General features: G+C 65.9%; 2 protein-coding genes across 10 annotated transcripts in view; one reads left to right on the forward strand and one right to left on the reverse strand.

Annotated features, from left to right (window-relative positions):
* DNM2 (dynamin 2) overlaps window positions 1-4,660 on the reverse strand; it is a 36,541-nt gene extending 31,881 nt beyond the window's left edge. For all 9 annotated transcript variants that reach the window (XM_075025100.1, XM_075025104.1, XM_075025099.1 and 6 more), the window contains exon 1: window positions 4,355-4,660. In XM_075025100.1, the coding sequence (XP_074881201.1) occupies window positions 4,355-4,515 (161 nt within the window). In that variant the 5' untranslated portion in view covers window positions 4,516-4,660. The remainder of the gene's footprint in view (window positions 1-4,354) is intronic.
* Window positions 4,661-8,620: 3,960 nt separating this feature from the next.
* On the forward strand, window positions 8,621-12,304 carry QTRT1 (queuine tRNA-ribosyltransferase catalytic subunit 1). The gene is made up of 10 exons (XM_075025136.1): window positions 8,621-8,865; window positions 9,445-9,513; window positions 9,978-10,116; window positions 10,211-10,289; window positions 10,369-10,484; window positions 11,202-11,340; window positions 11,418-11,493; window positions 11,592-11,701; window positions 11,781-11,865; window positions 11,948-12,304. Exons 1-10 carry the CDS (start codon window positions 8,629-8,631, stop codon window positions 12,098-12,100), a joined length of 1,203 nt encoding a protein of 400 aa, XP_074881237.1. The 5' UTR covers window positions 8,621-8,628; the 3' UTR covers window positions 12,101-12,304.
* Window positions 12,305-16,174: the final 3,870 nt, after the last annotated feature.

Here is a 16,174-nt window from a genome sequence, read left to right on the forward strand (position 1 = left end):
ACAACGGCTCCATTGTCAGCCCGGTCCGAGCGGCTGCCGCACTCAATGGCCGGGTTTTATACGGCTCTGAAAATGTCTTTTACGCCACCGTTTGTCAGAGCGTCGCTGCAAGAGCCGGAGCGGGGCCGGGGGAGGCTCGGCGCCTTTAGCACACTTGTACTGACATGACAAGGGCTCCAAAGAGGGGTCGGTCAATGCACGTTTCATCGGGACGTCAATGGGACGGCTTTTAATACAGCTAGTAATGCAATTTTAATGCAGTGTTTTAGATTTCCCTTTGTGCTTTTCCCCACTCAACGAGAGAATCGAGTTGCTTCAGACCCCTTGCACAGCAAGACCAACCTATTTTGACGCCCGCTGAAACAGATGCAGCAGTGAGACAGATTCCTTCCCCACAGATAAATTTAAGCCCAGCATCTAGAAAATTCACAGATTTAGAGGGCTCCAGGCAGCTGAACCCAAATCCTGGCTCCTCTGCAGGCTTTTTGCACGACTGATGGCATCTCAGGTGGTCTCAGCGGGGCTCGTAACCCTTCTCTTGTGCGTTTAGGCCACGGAAGGGACCACTGTAACGCGTGACTGCCCCGTCCCCAGACCAGGCTGTATGAACGGGTGTCTTTAGGCTTCTTGAAACAGTTAAAAAACACCTAAGCGGGGCAATTCACAGAGCAGGGATCCAGACCTCCCGCTGACTCCTTATCCAAGTGTCAACACTCAGTTTGCATTCACCCCTAACGCAATCAACCAAAATTACTTACTGTGAAAAGGGAACAATGTCTTTCCCTTTGGCTCCTCACAATAGGGATAAAAGATAAGGCAGGGGGACGAGCTGAAACGGCCTCGTCTGCATCCCGCCCCTGTCTCCACCTCGCTAGCCGAGGCTGGGTGGCACGCAGGGGACTGGGATACAGCACCAAAGAACACGGCACAGCTCGTTACGGGAGACAGGATGCCAGGCTCGAAGTCAGGCTTCCTACGGAGGCATCCAGCCGGCCCTGCGCCTTCCTAATGGGTCCAAAAGCCAAGATTAAAGGTCAAACTGCTACAAAAGGGGGAGAGATCAGCAAAAATAGCCTCCACTGCCCATTTCTAACCAGCTGTTTCCAGAAGGAAACATAGTTAGCTGGCACGGTACGCCTCCTGCATCCCTTCGGGAAGCCTTCGTTAGCGTGCAGGAACAGCGAGACCTGCCGTAAGGGGAAATCGGAGCGGCCGGAGAGATTTGAGCGAGCTCCAAAGCACGGTCATATTTCCTCTGTGTTGTTTATTCACCTCCAACTTGAAAAAAACAGAGGCCGAAGGCTTCACCGAGGGGTCTCCCACCCTTCAGCCACTGACATCCCACCAGGCAGCTACATCTTACATGTGGCTCCTGTAAGGAAAACCACTCCACGTGGAAACTTTCCCATTTCCGTTACATTTTGCGACTCCACAAACAACGCCTGGTTCCTCAGCCGGAGACAGCCTCATTTTTTAAGCCCAGCTCCCTTCCCAACAGCAGCAGCAGGTCCATCCGTGTGTGTGCCTTTACACAGACGTGCATTGCATTTGCACGCTCGGAAGCGGCCCCTCGGCTTCAGGCAGAAAAGCTCTCATGGATAAAACACGGCTCGCAAGCTCAGTGCATGGAGGCTCGATGCATTCAGCTTGAAATCTAGAGCAAGCTTCACGTGGTATGGCTGGTTTATTGTCAGAACAGCCTGGAGGCCTCAGTGCTCATCCCCAGCCGATTGGCGTACCACTCTCCATCCCGGAGAAACGCTCGATGCCACCGGCACGGGATAAAACCCGACGGGCTTCGCCCAACCGCAAGCGCCGGGACGGGTACCACAACGGCATCGAGTGCTGCACCGAGATAAGCAGGCGGTCCCTGCCCAACCTTGGTAACAAGTGAGCTGTTTCCGGGCTATTAATCCCCAAATTATCATGCAGAGCTGTTATAAGAGCGCGTAACGATAATCTATATTCCTCATTATCGTATTCCCAAATATTTGAATAGCTGTGCAGGGAAAGCAACAACTACAAAGAGCGGGAGATGCCGACACGCTGGTACGACAGCAACCACCGAGCCGAGGGTTGGAGACTGCTGACACCAAGGCAGGGCAGACTCCACCCCATGCATAATTAGCGGTTATTAACACGAGCTGCAGAATGAAGTTTGTGCCATGGGATGGGAGCGAAAGGTTCCTGGTCACAACTGCGCAGATTCAGCCTTACAGAAAGCCCTCCTGGGCAGACCCCGGCCGCCTGCGGAGCACCTTAACCCCTTATTAAAAGCCTTCTGACAGAGACTTAAATGCTGCAAAACAAAGATTTTTAATTACCGGGGCCGGTTTTCCAGCAGCACCATAATTAGAGCCTGCCAAAATTTCCACCGGCAGTGATTTAGGAGGGGGAGTAACTCGACCATTTCAACCCCAATGGCAGTGAGGCTTGGCAAAGCCCAGACGCGAGTTTAGTCTGGGGGAGTTAGAGCTCTGCCGGTCCAGCCGACTCCTCCTCTCCCTCCCATGCCAACAACAGCGGGCTGAAAAAGCACCCCTGGCCACGAATCCATGCTACGAATCCGACCCGCGTGAGGATAAAAGAAGAGGCAAATCGTGTCAGGTGATAGAGCGCACAGCGGGCTCCGGATCCTGACCTCACCACTCGGAAAAACATTACACAAGCGAAAAAATCCAAGGGCGGAAAGCACAACAGTGTGGAAAACTCAGGCGGTGCTTTCGAATTATGCTTTTCTACAGAGAAAGGGAACCACTGGCATGTCTCCGCAGCAACCGCAACTCCAAAACCAGCCCAAAACATCGGAAAAACTGTCTGGTCTGCTTTTTTGGGGATCATTAAGGTTAACATAGGTGCCGTGGAAGAGTGGGACTGAGCCGCCGCCGTTTTGTCAGTGACAAGATCCGCACCGGCCTGTGTCAGGATGGAATGACATCACAGGAAGGCTGCTATTGTTAATATTACAGCATCCGCCCCAGCTGGGATGGGAACCCCGTCGTGTGATGCAGACGGAGAAAGAAGCAGCCCTAGATCAAGGGACAGGCGAGGACGGGAACAAAGCAGCAGGAATCCAGCGACGACGACAGCTCCTTACCCCATGGACGGAGCAGGCGCCCGAGGAAATGAAGACCAGCCCAGAGACAAGCCATTAATCGCCTGACCAGCACCGCCATCCCCATAAAGGCAGAGGGGGAGAGACAAAAAGGTCAAGAAGGCCGAAGAAGCAACTCTGCTTATGGCGTTTTGGTGCAGAAGCAGAAGTTATTAGCAATTATGGTGGATTTCGAAAGCGCCCAGCAAGATTTTTTAAACCCCACAGCGGTAGTGTGGGGTGAAATCAGCTCTGCTCCCCCCTGTTATCGGGCTGGACATGTTCTCCTCCCCACCCTTCACACCCCGGGCTGGGTGTCAAGCCTGTGGCCTTGCCTTATCCTGTCCGTGCCGACTGGCCCTGTAGCAAGGCTCCGACACCTCTGACCGAGAGCTCGGCCCTATCTCGAGGGCACACGTCCCCAACACGAGCAGGCCGCCGAAACCCAGCCGCCGGAACGACCGCGGGGCCCGACGCTATCAGCCTGGAAACAGAATAGTCTTTACGGCGTAAGCCGGCGAGCAACTGCGCTCGCGCCGAGGATGATGATGGGGAGCGAGACGGGTGAAAGGACGCGCTTCCGCTTTGCCGGCTCTCCGGTTCAGCATCCTGCTGGGGGGTTCGGCATCACCCGCTCCCGCCGGGCGGCATTCCCAGGGCATCCCAGGAGAATCCGGAGACGCCGACGCGCACCGGGACGAGCTTCCACGGCGGGCGGGAGGCCCGCGGCAGGTTCACCTGCCCGGCAGCATCCTCCACGGTCGCGGCATCGCCGCCGTCTCGCTGGTGGGGCCGGGACGGCAGCCGGGACAGTGCGGGGGGCCCCGGTGCAGCGGGCCTGCACCTGCCACGGCCCGGCATCCCCGGCTCCCCGCCGTATTCACAGAGCCCCCTTACGCCAGCGCCGTGCGCGCCAGCCACGGCCCGAGCCCCCGCCTGCGCCGCTGGCGTAAGGGTCCGCCGGTGACCCGCTCCCCGCCCGGGGCGGGGGGCCGCGCCTTACGCCAAGCGCGTAAGGCACGGCGGGGCGAGGGGAGCGGGCCGGCGGGGCGCTGCGCAGTTTGCGTAGAAGGCGGCGGAGCGCGCGGGGTCCCTCAGGCCGCGGCCGCGCCCTACGCCAGCGGGATTCACGAAGCGCGCTTACGCCAGCGGCGCAGCGCCGGGCGGGCGGGCGGGCGGGCGGGCGGGCAAGCGGCAACGGCGGCGACGGCGCCGTCGTCGTCCGCCCCTCCCGCCCCTCCCCGCCGCCCCGCGACTCACCGGCCCACGAAGTTCTCCAGCACCGAGCTCTTGCCCGCGCTCTGCCCGCCCACCACGGCGATCTGCGGCAGGTCGAGGTGGCAGCTCTGCCCGATGGAGCTGAACGCGTCCTGCAGCTTGTTCACCAGCGGGATCAGCTCCTCCATGCCCCGGTTCCCCATGGCGGCGCGGGGAGGGGAGGAGGGGACGGGACCACGCTCCCGCTCTCCCGGCGGCGGCTCCTCCTCACAGGGCCCGCGGCGGCGGCGGCGGCGACCAAACTTCCCCTCCGAGTCTCCTCATCCGGCACTGGCGACACCCCCGGGGCGCCGCTCCGCCGGGCCCGCCCCGTTCCCTTCAGGCCGCGCGGCCATTGGCCGGCTCGACCGCCCATCAGAGGAATCAGCCGAGCGGAGCGGAGGAGCGGGCTGTCAGTCGGCAGGGAGGGTGGGAGAGGGGATACCACGCCCCCTTCTCTATCCCTCCATTGGCCGCCCACCGCGCCGCTCATCCCTAGCAGCCAATGGGAGGTGGAGCTGGCCTGTCAGCTGAGGCGGTGCCGCTGTAGCTCCCGGCCCCCGACAGGGCTCCTGCCATTTCACTGGCAGAGACGACTGCCGCTCCGGAAAGCCAGCGAATCGCCACCCGAAGGAGACCGACGAGTTCATTCGCCTCTCCCCACCCGCCCTCCCTCTCATTGGACAGCACACCCGCCACTCGCCCAGATCGACCAACCCAGCCGAAGAAGCGACTCGGAGGGAAGCCGGGCGGGGAGGGGGAAAAAATCCCCTCTCGCGATTCGCCTAGCTGGATGCCGATCAACAATCTCTGCTAACCGATTGGCTGCTTTGGTCTTTCCCCCGCCCTTCCCGGGCACAGCCCAGTGACCGTAGAACCCCGTGTAGACGCGCACGCTGCCGGCGGCAGCCCTCGAGGCGAGGCCCCGGGACCGGACCGACCCCCTCGCCCCCCGGGGGACCCCCCAGCACCAAAAGCCCGGCCACGGCAGTCGCCTTGAAGGAGGGGGGGGTGTCTTTATTTCACACCCTCACCCCGCACGGACCGGGGAGGGGGCTGCCCTCACCGCCCCGCGCCTCCCCAGCCGCTCTCCGGTGCCGACGGGCTGCCCCGGCGTCGCGGCGAGACCGGGGTCTGCATGCCGGTCACCAACCGGCTGAGTCCCGCCGGGAACCGGCCAGCGCAGAGAACGTCCGAGCTGCTCCTGGAAAAGACGGGGAGGGTGTCGGGGGCAGGGGGCGCGGCCGGCCATCGCCAGGACCCCGTCGCCATCACCTACCTGAGCTCGGCGGGGGTCTGGGGGCCGGGGGGCAGCGGGAAGGTGGGCAGGGAACGGCGCTGGCGGCAGAGGTAGCCGGAGGGCAGGTCCTGGGGTAGGTCAGAGTCCGGGCGTTCCAGCGGCAGAGCCATCTCTGGGGCAGGGAGAGGTGGCGGAGCCGGGGGGGGGGAGGCACCGTCAGCCCCCAGCCGGCCCCCTAGACTCCCGCCAGGGCTCCTCTCACGATTCGGGGAGCGGAGAATCCCGTGGCACCCCAAAAAACACCCGGCGGCAGCACCACGCCATGCCCCCAGGGTGGCGGTGCCTGGATTTCGGGGTGACAGGGACCTTCCAAATCCAGGCAGGGTGAGAGCTGCCCCCCCCCAACCCCAGAGCCTGAACTGGGGGTCTGCCCCCAACCTTTCCCAGGGTGAAACCCTCCCTCCCGGCATCCCTACCGCTCCGGATCCGGCTCAGCTCTGGTCCCAGCAGCTTCCCATCCATGCTCAGTAGGATGTATTTCTCCGTCCGGAGCTCTGGGCTCAGCCGATCCACCATCCGCCGGTTCGGTCGTTCCTGCGCCTCCGGCTGCCGTGGGGCCAGGGGCTCGGTCCGGCCGGGATGCACCGCATCCATCTTCCAGCTGGGAAAGGGAAGGAGAAGATGCAGATTGTCACAGCTCCGGTCACTGCAGCACCGGCGTGGCCAGCACCGACCCTCCCGTCCAGGGCTCCCGGCACCACTGGAATGTCCCCGTGTCACCAGAGAGGAGGGAGGGGGGGACCAGCCCTGCTCCTGGGTCCCCGTGGGTGACTGAGCACCAAAACTCAGTTGCAGCCACCTCCCGGGTGGGACGGCATTTCCCAAACCTGTCCCTGTTCCAATTTCGGACCGGCTGGGAAGAGACACGGCCAGTTTCAGACACAGCTGAACTGTGACCGGGATGCTCGCCCCCAGCCCCCCACTTTCCTGCAACGGGGAGGGGGGGAGCCGAGTACCAGCAGTAGCACATCCCCAAAATAGGGGGGGGGGGGTGTGTGTCTGTCCCCACTACACCCCACCAGGCACAACCGCAGCAGGTCGGGGGGGAAGATTTGTGTCCCCTGGGTTATTTGAACCCGACAGCATTACCGTAACCTGAACTCAACCTTTTGGCTCCGAAACGGCAGAGCTGCCCCGCGGGAGCTGCCGGTGGGGAGAGGGATGGCAAGGAAGGGAGGGAGCCAGGGTCCCGCGGTGGCACCGAGCCACCGGCGCGGTTTTGCCAGTCCCCAGCGATGCGGAGGGAGGAGCGGGGCGGGAGGCTGCAGAGAGGCCAGCGGCTGTTTCCCTTCCTCTTCCCCTCTCTGGGAAAGGGTAATTAAATCCCTCGCTGCGCTCAGCGAGTCGATTACCAGATTCCCAACGAGATTTCCGAGATAAAAACCCCGCAGTTTCAGGAGGGAGAGCAGACGGGGGGGGGGGGGGGGGGGGGGGGGGGCTGGGATCAGCTGCCAGCAGGCCAGGCTGCTCCAGGCTCTGCTGACCCAGGCGCAGGTGACACAGCTCCGGGGGGGATTCATCCAGATGCCACAGCTCCATCGGAGCCCAGGCTGCGGCGTGCCTCTGCTTCCCTGAGCATCTGTCCCTCATCCGGCTCGTTAACGCTATAACGAGATCGCCAGGGATCCCAGGACAGCCCCGCGGCACACAGCAGCCATGGTGACGGCAGGGCAGCGGTACAGGCAGGGCTGCCCGCAGCGTCCAGCGGGCTGGAGCCTGGTGTGGTGTTATGGCCAAGCCCCCCGCCCCCGCCTGGGGGGCTGTTTCTGCACCTCAGCCTCTTGCCTGAGCCCTCCTCATCACAGAGGACAGCGCTGGGGCTTTCTGGATTGTTCCTGAAGGCCGTTTTAATTTGGTGTTAGATAATTTCTAACAGGATGCTCCTGGCGTGCCGAACCAGCTTGGGGCAGGCCCCTGGTCCCTTCCACTCCCCAGCTCCCCCTCACCAGTTCAGGTCCCCCATCCCAGCAGATGGTCTGACTGGGAAGGCAGAGCCCCCCCCCAAAGAGCACAGTCATAAACTCTCCGCCAAGCTCCCCTATAGAGAGCCGTATATCCGTTTTGGGAACTGATAGCTCTTCCCAGGGGAGGTTACCTCCTCTAGACAGGCGGGTTCCCACGCACCGAGCCGGCACGCTCGCCTCCCTCGCACCGGGAGCGGATTATGGCAGAGTCTGGAGAAACAGAAACAGTCATTTATATCAAAACAGGGAATATTTCCCCAGCTCGGGCTTCCCATGCGAGGCCCGAGCTGCTGCTCCTACCCATGCCGGACACTCCACCGACCTGACGTGGGGTGCCTGGACCCCACCGGGCCTTAACACCACCCAGGACCTGCCCAGGGGGAAAATGGGGTGCTAAGGGGTAAAGGGAGGGGGGGTCTCCCCATGCTCAGACCTGCTCGGGGCTTTGATGGTCCTGACGAGGAGGCACCCCGGGCTGAAATCCTGGGTGCAGCTGGCACGAAGGATTCCGAGGGGACGGACGGAGCTGTTGTGTGAGGGGAAACTGAGGCAGGGAGGCGGAGAAGGGGGCTTCCCCTGGGGGGGCTTAGGGACCAGGGGAGGCGGCTCTGCCCAAGGACAAGGGGACAGAGGAGGGAGCTTCCCCTGGGGGGCTTAGGGACCAGGGGAGGGGGCTCTTCCCGGGCCGAGGGAGGCAGAGGAGGGGGCTCTCCCTGGGGGACATAGGGACCAGGGGAGGGGGCCCTCCCAAGGGACAGGAGAGCAGAGGCTGGGGCTCGCCGCGGCGGGGAGGAGAGAGGCGTCTCCCGGGGATCACGGGGAGGAGGAAAGGAGGGGGCTCTCCCCGGGGGACACGGGGGCCGGAGGAGGGATTTCCCCCCCTCCGCGCCCCCGCCGAGGCCCAGCGCGGAGGCCGAAGCCCCAACATGGCGGCCGCGTTGCCCCCGGTTACGGCTACTTCCGGCGGAACGCGGCGGCGGCCGGAAGCGCGGGTCACGTGGGAGAGCGAGAAGATGGCGGCGCCCAGGGCGGTGGGGCCGGGCCCGGCGCCGCTGCTGCGGATAACAGCGGAGTGCGGGCGGAGCCGGGCGCGGGCCGGCGAGCTGCGGCTACCGCACGGCCCCGTTCCCTGCCCCGTTTTCATGCCCGTGGGTACCCGCGGTACCGCCAAAGGCGTGACGGCCGCCCAGCTCGCCGCCCTCGGCTGCCGCATCTGCCTCGGCAACACCTACCACCTGGGCACGCGGCCGGTGAGCGCCGCCGCGGCGGGGGCCGGGAGGGAGGGGAGGGGGGGAACCGGGAGGGGCGAACCGGGGCCGGGCCCGCCCGCAGACACCGGCGAGCATTGGGCACCGGAGGGCCACGCCCCCTCCTCGATGGCCACGCCCCCGCAGACTCCGCTGCCGGGCGGGCCACGCCCCCTTTTGCCCTTAAAAGTCCCGGAGGGAACCCTGAAGAAGGCCACGCCTCCCCGGTGGCCACGCCCCCGCTCCCGGGATGACCACGCCTCCCCGGCGATGACCGCGCCCCCCGTAGACCCCCGCACCCGGGCGGGCCACGCCCCCTTGTGCCCTTAAAAGTCTCAGAGGGAACCCTGAGGAGGGCCACGCCCCCTGCGGTGTCCACGCCCCGCCCCTTGGGATAGCCCCGCCCCGGGGGGGCTCGGACCACCTGTGCCCATGGGAGAGCGGACTCGGGGTGGCCCCGCTCCCTGCATAGCCCCGCCCCCTGCATAGCCCCGCCCCCGTGCGCGCTAGCTCCGCCCCCTGGGGGGTCCCCGTGGCCCTGGGCTGGGCCCCCCCCGATGTGACACCCCCCCTCCACCGCAGGGCCCGGAGCTGGTGCAGCGCGCCGGTGGTCTCCACGGCTTCATGGACTGGCCCCACAACCTGCTGACGGTGAGGGGGGACCGGGACCCCCACCTGGAGGGGGGGGAGACCACCAGGACCCCCACCTGGGGGGCGCACAGCCCCAGGACCCCACTTCAGGGGGGCGAGAGACCCCCAGGATCCCCACCTGTGGGGGGGGAGACCACCAGGACCCCACCTGTGGGAGACACACACACCCAGGACCCCCACCTGGAGGCAATGACACCCCCAGGACCCCACTTGAGGGGGGGGGAGACACCCCCAGGACACCCACCTGTGGGGGGGACACCCCCAGGACCCCACTTGAGAAGGGGAGGAACCCCCAGGACCCCCACCCAGGGACCCCCAGCTCCCCTGACCCCGACCCCGCAGTCCCGGGACTCCCGATCCACCAGCCCCCCCTGCCCCAGGGACGTGGGGCATCACCCCCCCACCCCCCCCGAGCCCCCCATTATTGGGGTCCCCCCCCCAACACCTCCCCTGTGCCCCCCCAGGACAGCGGGGGCTTCCAGATGGTCTCGCTGGTGGAGCTGTCGGAGGTAACGGAGGAGGGGGTCCGCTTCCGCTCCCCCTACGGCGGGGAGGAGATCCTCCTCAGCCCCGAGAAGTCCATCGAGATCCAGAACGCCCTCGGTGAGTCCACGGGGGGGGGGGGGCTGAACCCCAAAATCCGGGGGGGGGCGATGTCCTGGGACATCCCCTCACCCTTCCTCACCCCCCCCCCCAGGCGCCGACATCATGATGCAGCTGGACGACGTGGTGAGCAGCACCACGACGGGGCCGCGGGTCGAGGAGGCCATGCACAGGTCCCAGATCCCCCCAGATCCCCTCAAACCCCTCCAGACCCCCCCGGACCCCCACACCCTGACCCCTCCCCCCCCCCAGGTCCATCCGCTGGCTCGACCGCTGCATCGCCGCCAACCGCCGCCCCGAGCAGCAGAAGCTCTTCGCCATCATCCAGGGGGGGCTGGATCCGGCCCTGCGCACCAAGTGCCTGGAAGGTAGTGCGGCCATGTTCCCCCTCCCTGCCTTCCTCCCACTCCTCATCCTCATCCTCTTCCCCCTCCCTGCCTTCCTCCTGCTCCCCATCATCTTCCCATTCTCCACCTGCTCCTTATCTTCCTCCCACCCCTCATCCTGTTCCCACTCCGTCTGCCCCCATTCCCCATCTTTCTCCTGCTCCTCATTGTCTTCCCACTCCCTATCTTCTTCCCCCTCCCTGCCTTCCTCCTCATCCTCTTCCCATTCCCCGTCCTCCACCTGCTCCTCACCTTCCTCCCTCTTCCCACCTTCTTCCCATTCCCCATCTGCTCTTCATCCTCCTCTGGCTTCCCACCTTCTTCCCACTCCTCATCTGGTCCCCCCATTCCCCATCTTCCTCCCACTCCTCATCCTCCCCCAGCTCCCCATCAGCTTTCCATTCCCCATCTTCCTCCCCCTCCCCACTTTCCAGCTGCTCCTCATCCTCCCGCTCCCCCTCATCCTCCCACTCCTCATCCTCTTCCCACTCCTCACCTTCTTGCTCCCCCTCACCCTCCCATTCCCCATCTTCCTCCCGCTCCTCATCTTCCTCCTGCTCCCTACATTCCCCCCATTTCCCATCTTCTTCTTGCTCCCCATCCACCTCCTGCCCCCCGCCGCCAGGCTCCTTGGGGGGGGTGGGGTCGGGGGGGTCCGTGGGGTGCTCGCAGCCCCCATCCCCTGTGTCCCCCCCCCAGAAATGACCCGTCGCGACGTCCCCGGCTTCGCCATCGGGGGCCTGAGCGGGGGCGAGGAGAAGGACCGCTTCTGGAGGATGGTGAAGCTCAGCACCGACCGCCTGCCTCGGGACAAGCCCCGATACCTGATGGGCGTGGGGTAGGTCCCGTGGGGGGGGGGGGGGGATGCGGGGCTCAGCCCCCACCCCCCAGCTCAGCCCCCGCTCCCCTCCGCAGCTACGCCACCGACCTGGTGGTCTGCGTCGCTCTGGGCTGCGACATGTTCGACTGCGTCTTCCCCACCCGGACGGCGGTAAGAGGCTCTGGGGGGGGCTGGGACACACACACACACACACGACCCCCCCCGGGTGGGGGGGCCCTCAGCCCTGACCCCCCCTCCCCTCCCCGCAGCGTTTCGGCTCGGCGCTGGTCCCCTGGGGTTCGCTGCAGCTGAAGAACAAACAATTCGCCAAAGATTTCCGTCCCATCGACGAGAACTGCGACTGCCCCACGTGCCAGCGGTGGGTGGGTGGGAAATGGGGGGGGGGGAAGCCAGGATGGGGATCTGACCCCCCCACCATCTCTGTGCCCCCCATCCAGGCACAACCGAGCGTACCTGCACGCCCTGATCCGCAGCGAGACGGCCGCCCTGCACCACCTCACCATCCACAACATCGCCTACCAGGTGGGGCTGGGGGTCCCGGGGGGCCGTGACAGCACCGGGGGGGGCCCAGCCTCCCCTTTAACCCCCCCACGCTTTCCCACAGCTGAACCTGATGGGCTCCATCCGGGAGAGCATCCTGGCCCAGCGCTTCCCCGAATTCGTCCGGGAGTTCATGAGCACCATGTACGGGGCGCGGGAGCGGGTCCCCCCCTGGGTGGTGGAGGCTTTGGCCACCGTCGGCATCACCCTGGACTGATGGGGACCCCCCCCGCAACCCACCCCCCCATCCCCGGGGGGCAATGGAGGGTCCGAGCGCCCTGGCAGCCCCCATTTCCCCCCCTGCAGGCGGTTTTATCCTTTCCATATGTATATTTTTATACTTTTTTGTGGTTTTTTTTACTACTTTGGTCTTTTTTTAAGAGGGCGTGGCTGCCGCAGCCACAGCCGGATAAAATTTCTTGGTGGGAACAGCGGCTTGCGTGGCTCTGAATGGGTCTGGGGGGGCCCCAAATGGGTCGGGGGGGGCTGTCTGCCTACGGCAGGGGCTCAGTGCCCCCTCGGGGCTGCGCTGGCCCTGGGCAGGGTGAGAGCGGGGGGCTCACAGTCCTGGGCAGGGGGGGGTCCTGGGGTGCACGGTGTTGGTGGGACACGTCTGGTGCTGCCCGGGGGGGGGGGGGGGGGGTCTCAGAGAGCCCAGGGTCCGGTGGAGCCCACGGCTGGAGAACCGGTGATTTGGGGGACTCTCTGGGGTCCCGGGAAGGGATTGGGGATGCTCTGGGGACCCAGAGACCTGGAGGGGGGAACTGAGGGAGAAGAGTTGGGGCGATGGGGGTCTGGGGATGCAGAGGAGGGGACCTGGGGGTGCAGGGGGGCGAAACTGAGGACATTCTGGGGATGCAGGAATGCAGAAGGGGCTCTGGGGATGCTCAGGGGTCCCAGGGACCTGGGGGGGGATCAGGGAGATGTTTGGGGGTCCCAGGAGGGGACCGGGGGATGCTCTGGGGTCCTGGAAGGGGACCAAGGGAGAGGACTGGGGGTCTGGGGGTGTAGTGGGGGGAAATCGGGGACGCTTTGGGGACCCAGGAATGCAGAAGGGGCTCTGGGGACCCTCTGGGGTCCTGGGGATGCTCTGGGGTCCCGGGGACTAGGGTTGGGGGGGCTCTGGGGATGCAGAGGAGGGGACCTGGGGTTGCAGGGAGGGGGGAAACTGGGGATATTTTGGGGTCCCAGAGAGGCAGGAGGGGACCAGGGGATGCTCGGGGGTCCCAGGGAGGCAGGAGGGGACCGGGGGGTGCTTGGGGGTCCCGGGGAGGCAGGAGAGGACTGGGGTGGTGGGGGACACGGGGAGGCAGGAGGGGACCGGGGTGGTGGGGGACACGGGGGACACAGGACCTGGATCGTCTCTGACTCTGCGCCTCCATCAGCACCTTCTCCACCGCCACCGACATCACACCCCGGATCCGTCCCATTGTCGTCACCGTGACCCACGTGGGCCCCCGCCGTGCCGCAAACCCGGCTGCTGGGTCCCTACCCCCAAAAACCAGGGGTCCCCCCAGGGCTCATTCCCCCCACCCAAAGACCCTGCGTGTGTGGGGGGGGGGGGCAGAGCCGCGTACCACCCTGGGGGTCCACCAAGGCGAGGGGCTGAATTGGGGCAGGATCCGGCCGGGAGAAGGGGAAGGGGCTGGGTTGGGTTTAAATAGGGTCAGTGGGCGCAGGTGGGGGCTCAGGTGTGCTGCAGCCCCCCCGCACCCAGGTCCTGGGGACGGGGACGCCAGGGACCCCCCCACCACGGGCGACGTCCCCGAGCGTTGCGCGGTGGTGGCCTTTGTCCCCATCAACCCGGCGCCTGACACGTGGCTGGAGGCGGTGAAGCGGCGGGAGTTTTTGGGGACCCCCCCCCAGGTGCCCCCCAACAGGCCGTGACACCCCTCCCCCCCCGAGGTCTCACTGGTGCGTGTTGGGGGGGCTGAGGGCTGGGATGTGTGGGTCCGTGTTGGGGAGGGGGGGGAGGTTGGATCTGGGGGTCCTTTGGGGGGCCTGGGGGGGCTCAGGCACGCGGCGGGGGGGCTGCGTTGGGAGGGGTCTCAGGTCTCGGAGGTGCGGGTCCTTCGGGGTCCCGGGGGTCAGACACGTGGGTCCAGTTTGGGGGTCTCACACCTCGGAGGGGGTCCGCGAGCCCAGACGCGTGGGTCCGCGTTGGGGGTCTCGGAGCTCAGACGCGTGATCCTTTGGGGGTACGGGAGCTGGGCCCCCCCCCCCTTGCACCCACCGACGCTATTTTCGGCTCAAAACCCCGCAGATTCGGGCCGTTCCCCCTCCCCTGGCCCCCGCAGCAGCTTGGGGGGGACCGGGACCCCCGTCCCCTGCCCCACGGCGGGCGGGGGGGCCGGCGTCGTCGTGGCCGGTGCTGTGCGTCAGCCGGGGCGCGTGGCCGGGGCGACCGCAGGGAGGAAGTTTGAGGATGGGGTGGGGTGCTCGGGGCTGCGTCACCCGCGTTCGGCAATTTCTGCCGCTGCCGGGCTCCCCGGCCCCACTGGCAGCGACGGGCAGGTGAGCGGCACCGGGGAGCCACCGGGAGAGGCAACTGGGGTGAACTGGGAGTCACTGGGAGCAACTGGAAACCACTGGGAGAGGCAACTGGGGTGAACTGGGAGCCGCCGCGAGTGACTGGGAAGGCTGGGAGCAGCACCTGGGGTGAACTGGGAGTTACTGGGAGCAACTGGAGTGAACTGGGAGTCACTGGGAGCAACTGGAGTGAACTGGGAGTCATGGGGAAGGGTGGGAGCAGCACCTGGGGTGAACTGGGAGTCACTGGGAGCAACTGGGAAGGGCAGGAGCGGTACCTGGGGTGAACTGGGAGCAACTGGGAGCAACTGGGAGTGGCACCCCAAGGGGGAACTAAGATCCATCTGGAAGGGCTGGGAATGGCGACTGGGAGCAACTGGGAATGGCTGGGAGCTGCAGCAAGAGAACTCATGGGAAAAACGAGGAGAACTGGGCAGGGAGGGGAGCTGCACTCCGGGGAAACTGGGATGAACTGGGAAAGGCTGAGCACTGCACCCCAAGGAGGAACTGGGATGAACTAGGAAAGGCTGAGTGCTGCACACCAAGGGGGAACTGGGATGAACTGGGAAAGGCTGAGTGCTGCAACCTGGGTGAACTGGAAAGCCTTGGGCAGGGCTGGCAGCTGCCTCCTGGGGCAAACTGGAAGAACCGGGCAGAGCTGGGAGCTGCACCCGAGGGGAACTGGGGGAACTGGGCAGAGCTGGGAGCTGCGCCCGAAGGGAACTGGGGGAACCGGGCAGAGCCGGGAGCTGCGCCCGAGGGGAACTGGGGGAACTGGGCAGAGCTGGGAGCTGCGCCCGAAGGGAACTGGGGGAACCGGGCAGAGCCGGGAGCTGCGCCCGAGGGGAACTGGGGGAACTGGGCAGAGCTGGGAGCTGCGCCCGAAGGGAACTGGGGGAACCGGGCAGAGCCGGGAGCTGCGCCCGAGGGGAACTGGGGGAACTGGGCAGAGCCGGGAGCTGCATGCAAGGGGAACTGGGAGAACTGGGCAGAGCTGGGAGCTGCACCCGAGGGGAACTGGGCAGAGCTAGGGTCTTGGCCCCAGGACCCCCACGGCTCCCACCAGGCCAGGGACAAGCAGCAGGACCCCCAACTGGTTTTACTGGTTTAACTGGCCGGGGGGGAGGTGGAGCTGGGACCCCAGGGGGGCTGCAGGCGGCTCTGCACCCCAGCCAGGGCACCCCCCTGCCCTCACGGGGTGCCTCCAACCCCTCTCTGTGCCCCCCCCACTCTATCCCCCCCCCATTGCACCCACCCCAGGTGAGGACCTTCCCCAGGCCGGGGGCCGCGGTGGCTCTCGGGGTCCCTTCACCATCGCGGCATTTGTGCTGGCCCCGGTGGGGGGGGGGGGGCCACAGCACCGCCGGCGCGTTCCCTCCCTTATCGCACCCGGCGCCTCTTATCAGCACCCGGCCCCTGCTGCGGCTGTGCCGAGATGTCCCCTGGCCGTGCCAGGGTGGGCGAGGGGACGCCGACGGGGCTGGGGGCACCCGGTGCGGCCCCTGGCACCGCGAGATACCCTGAAATGTGGGGGGGGGGGGAGGGGCCCCGGCAGGCAGAGCGAGCGCGTTTTGGGTGCCAAGTGAGCGGCTGGGTGGGCAAGGAGCGAGCGGCTGGGTGGGTGCAGAGGCAACCTTGGGTGGTTGCCAAGCAAGCGGCCGGGTGGGCGCTAAGCGAGCCGAGGCGGGGTTTTGGGGTGCCGAGGGAGCGTCGGGCAGGCCCGCCGTCGCTCTGAGGTGCCGGCTTTTCCCCCCGCAGCCGG

Source organism: Buteo buteo, chromosome 4 (genome assembly GCF_964188355.1).
Source record: "Buteo buteo chromosome 4, bButBut1.hap1.1, whole genome shotgun sequence".
Lineage (NCBI taxonomy): Eukaryota > Metazoa > Chordata > Aves > Accipitriformes > Accipitridae > Buteo > Buteo buteo.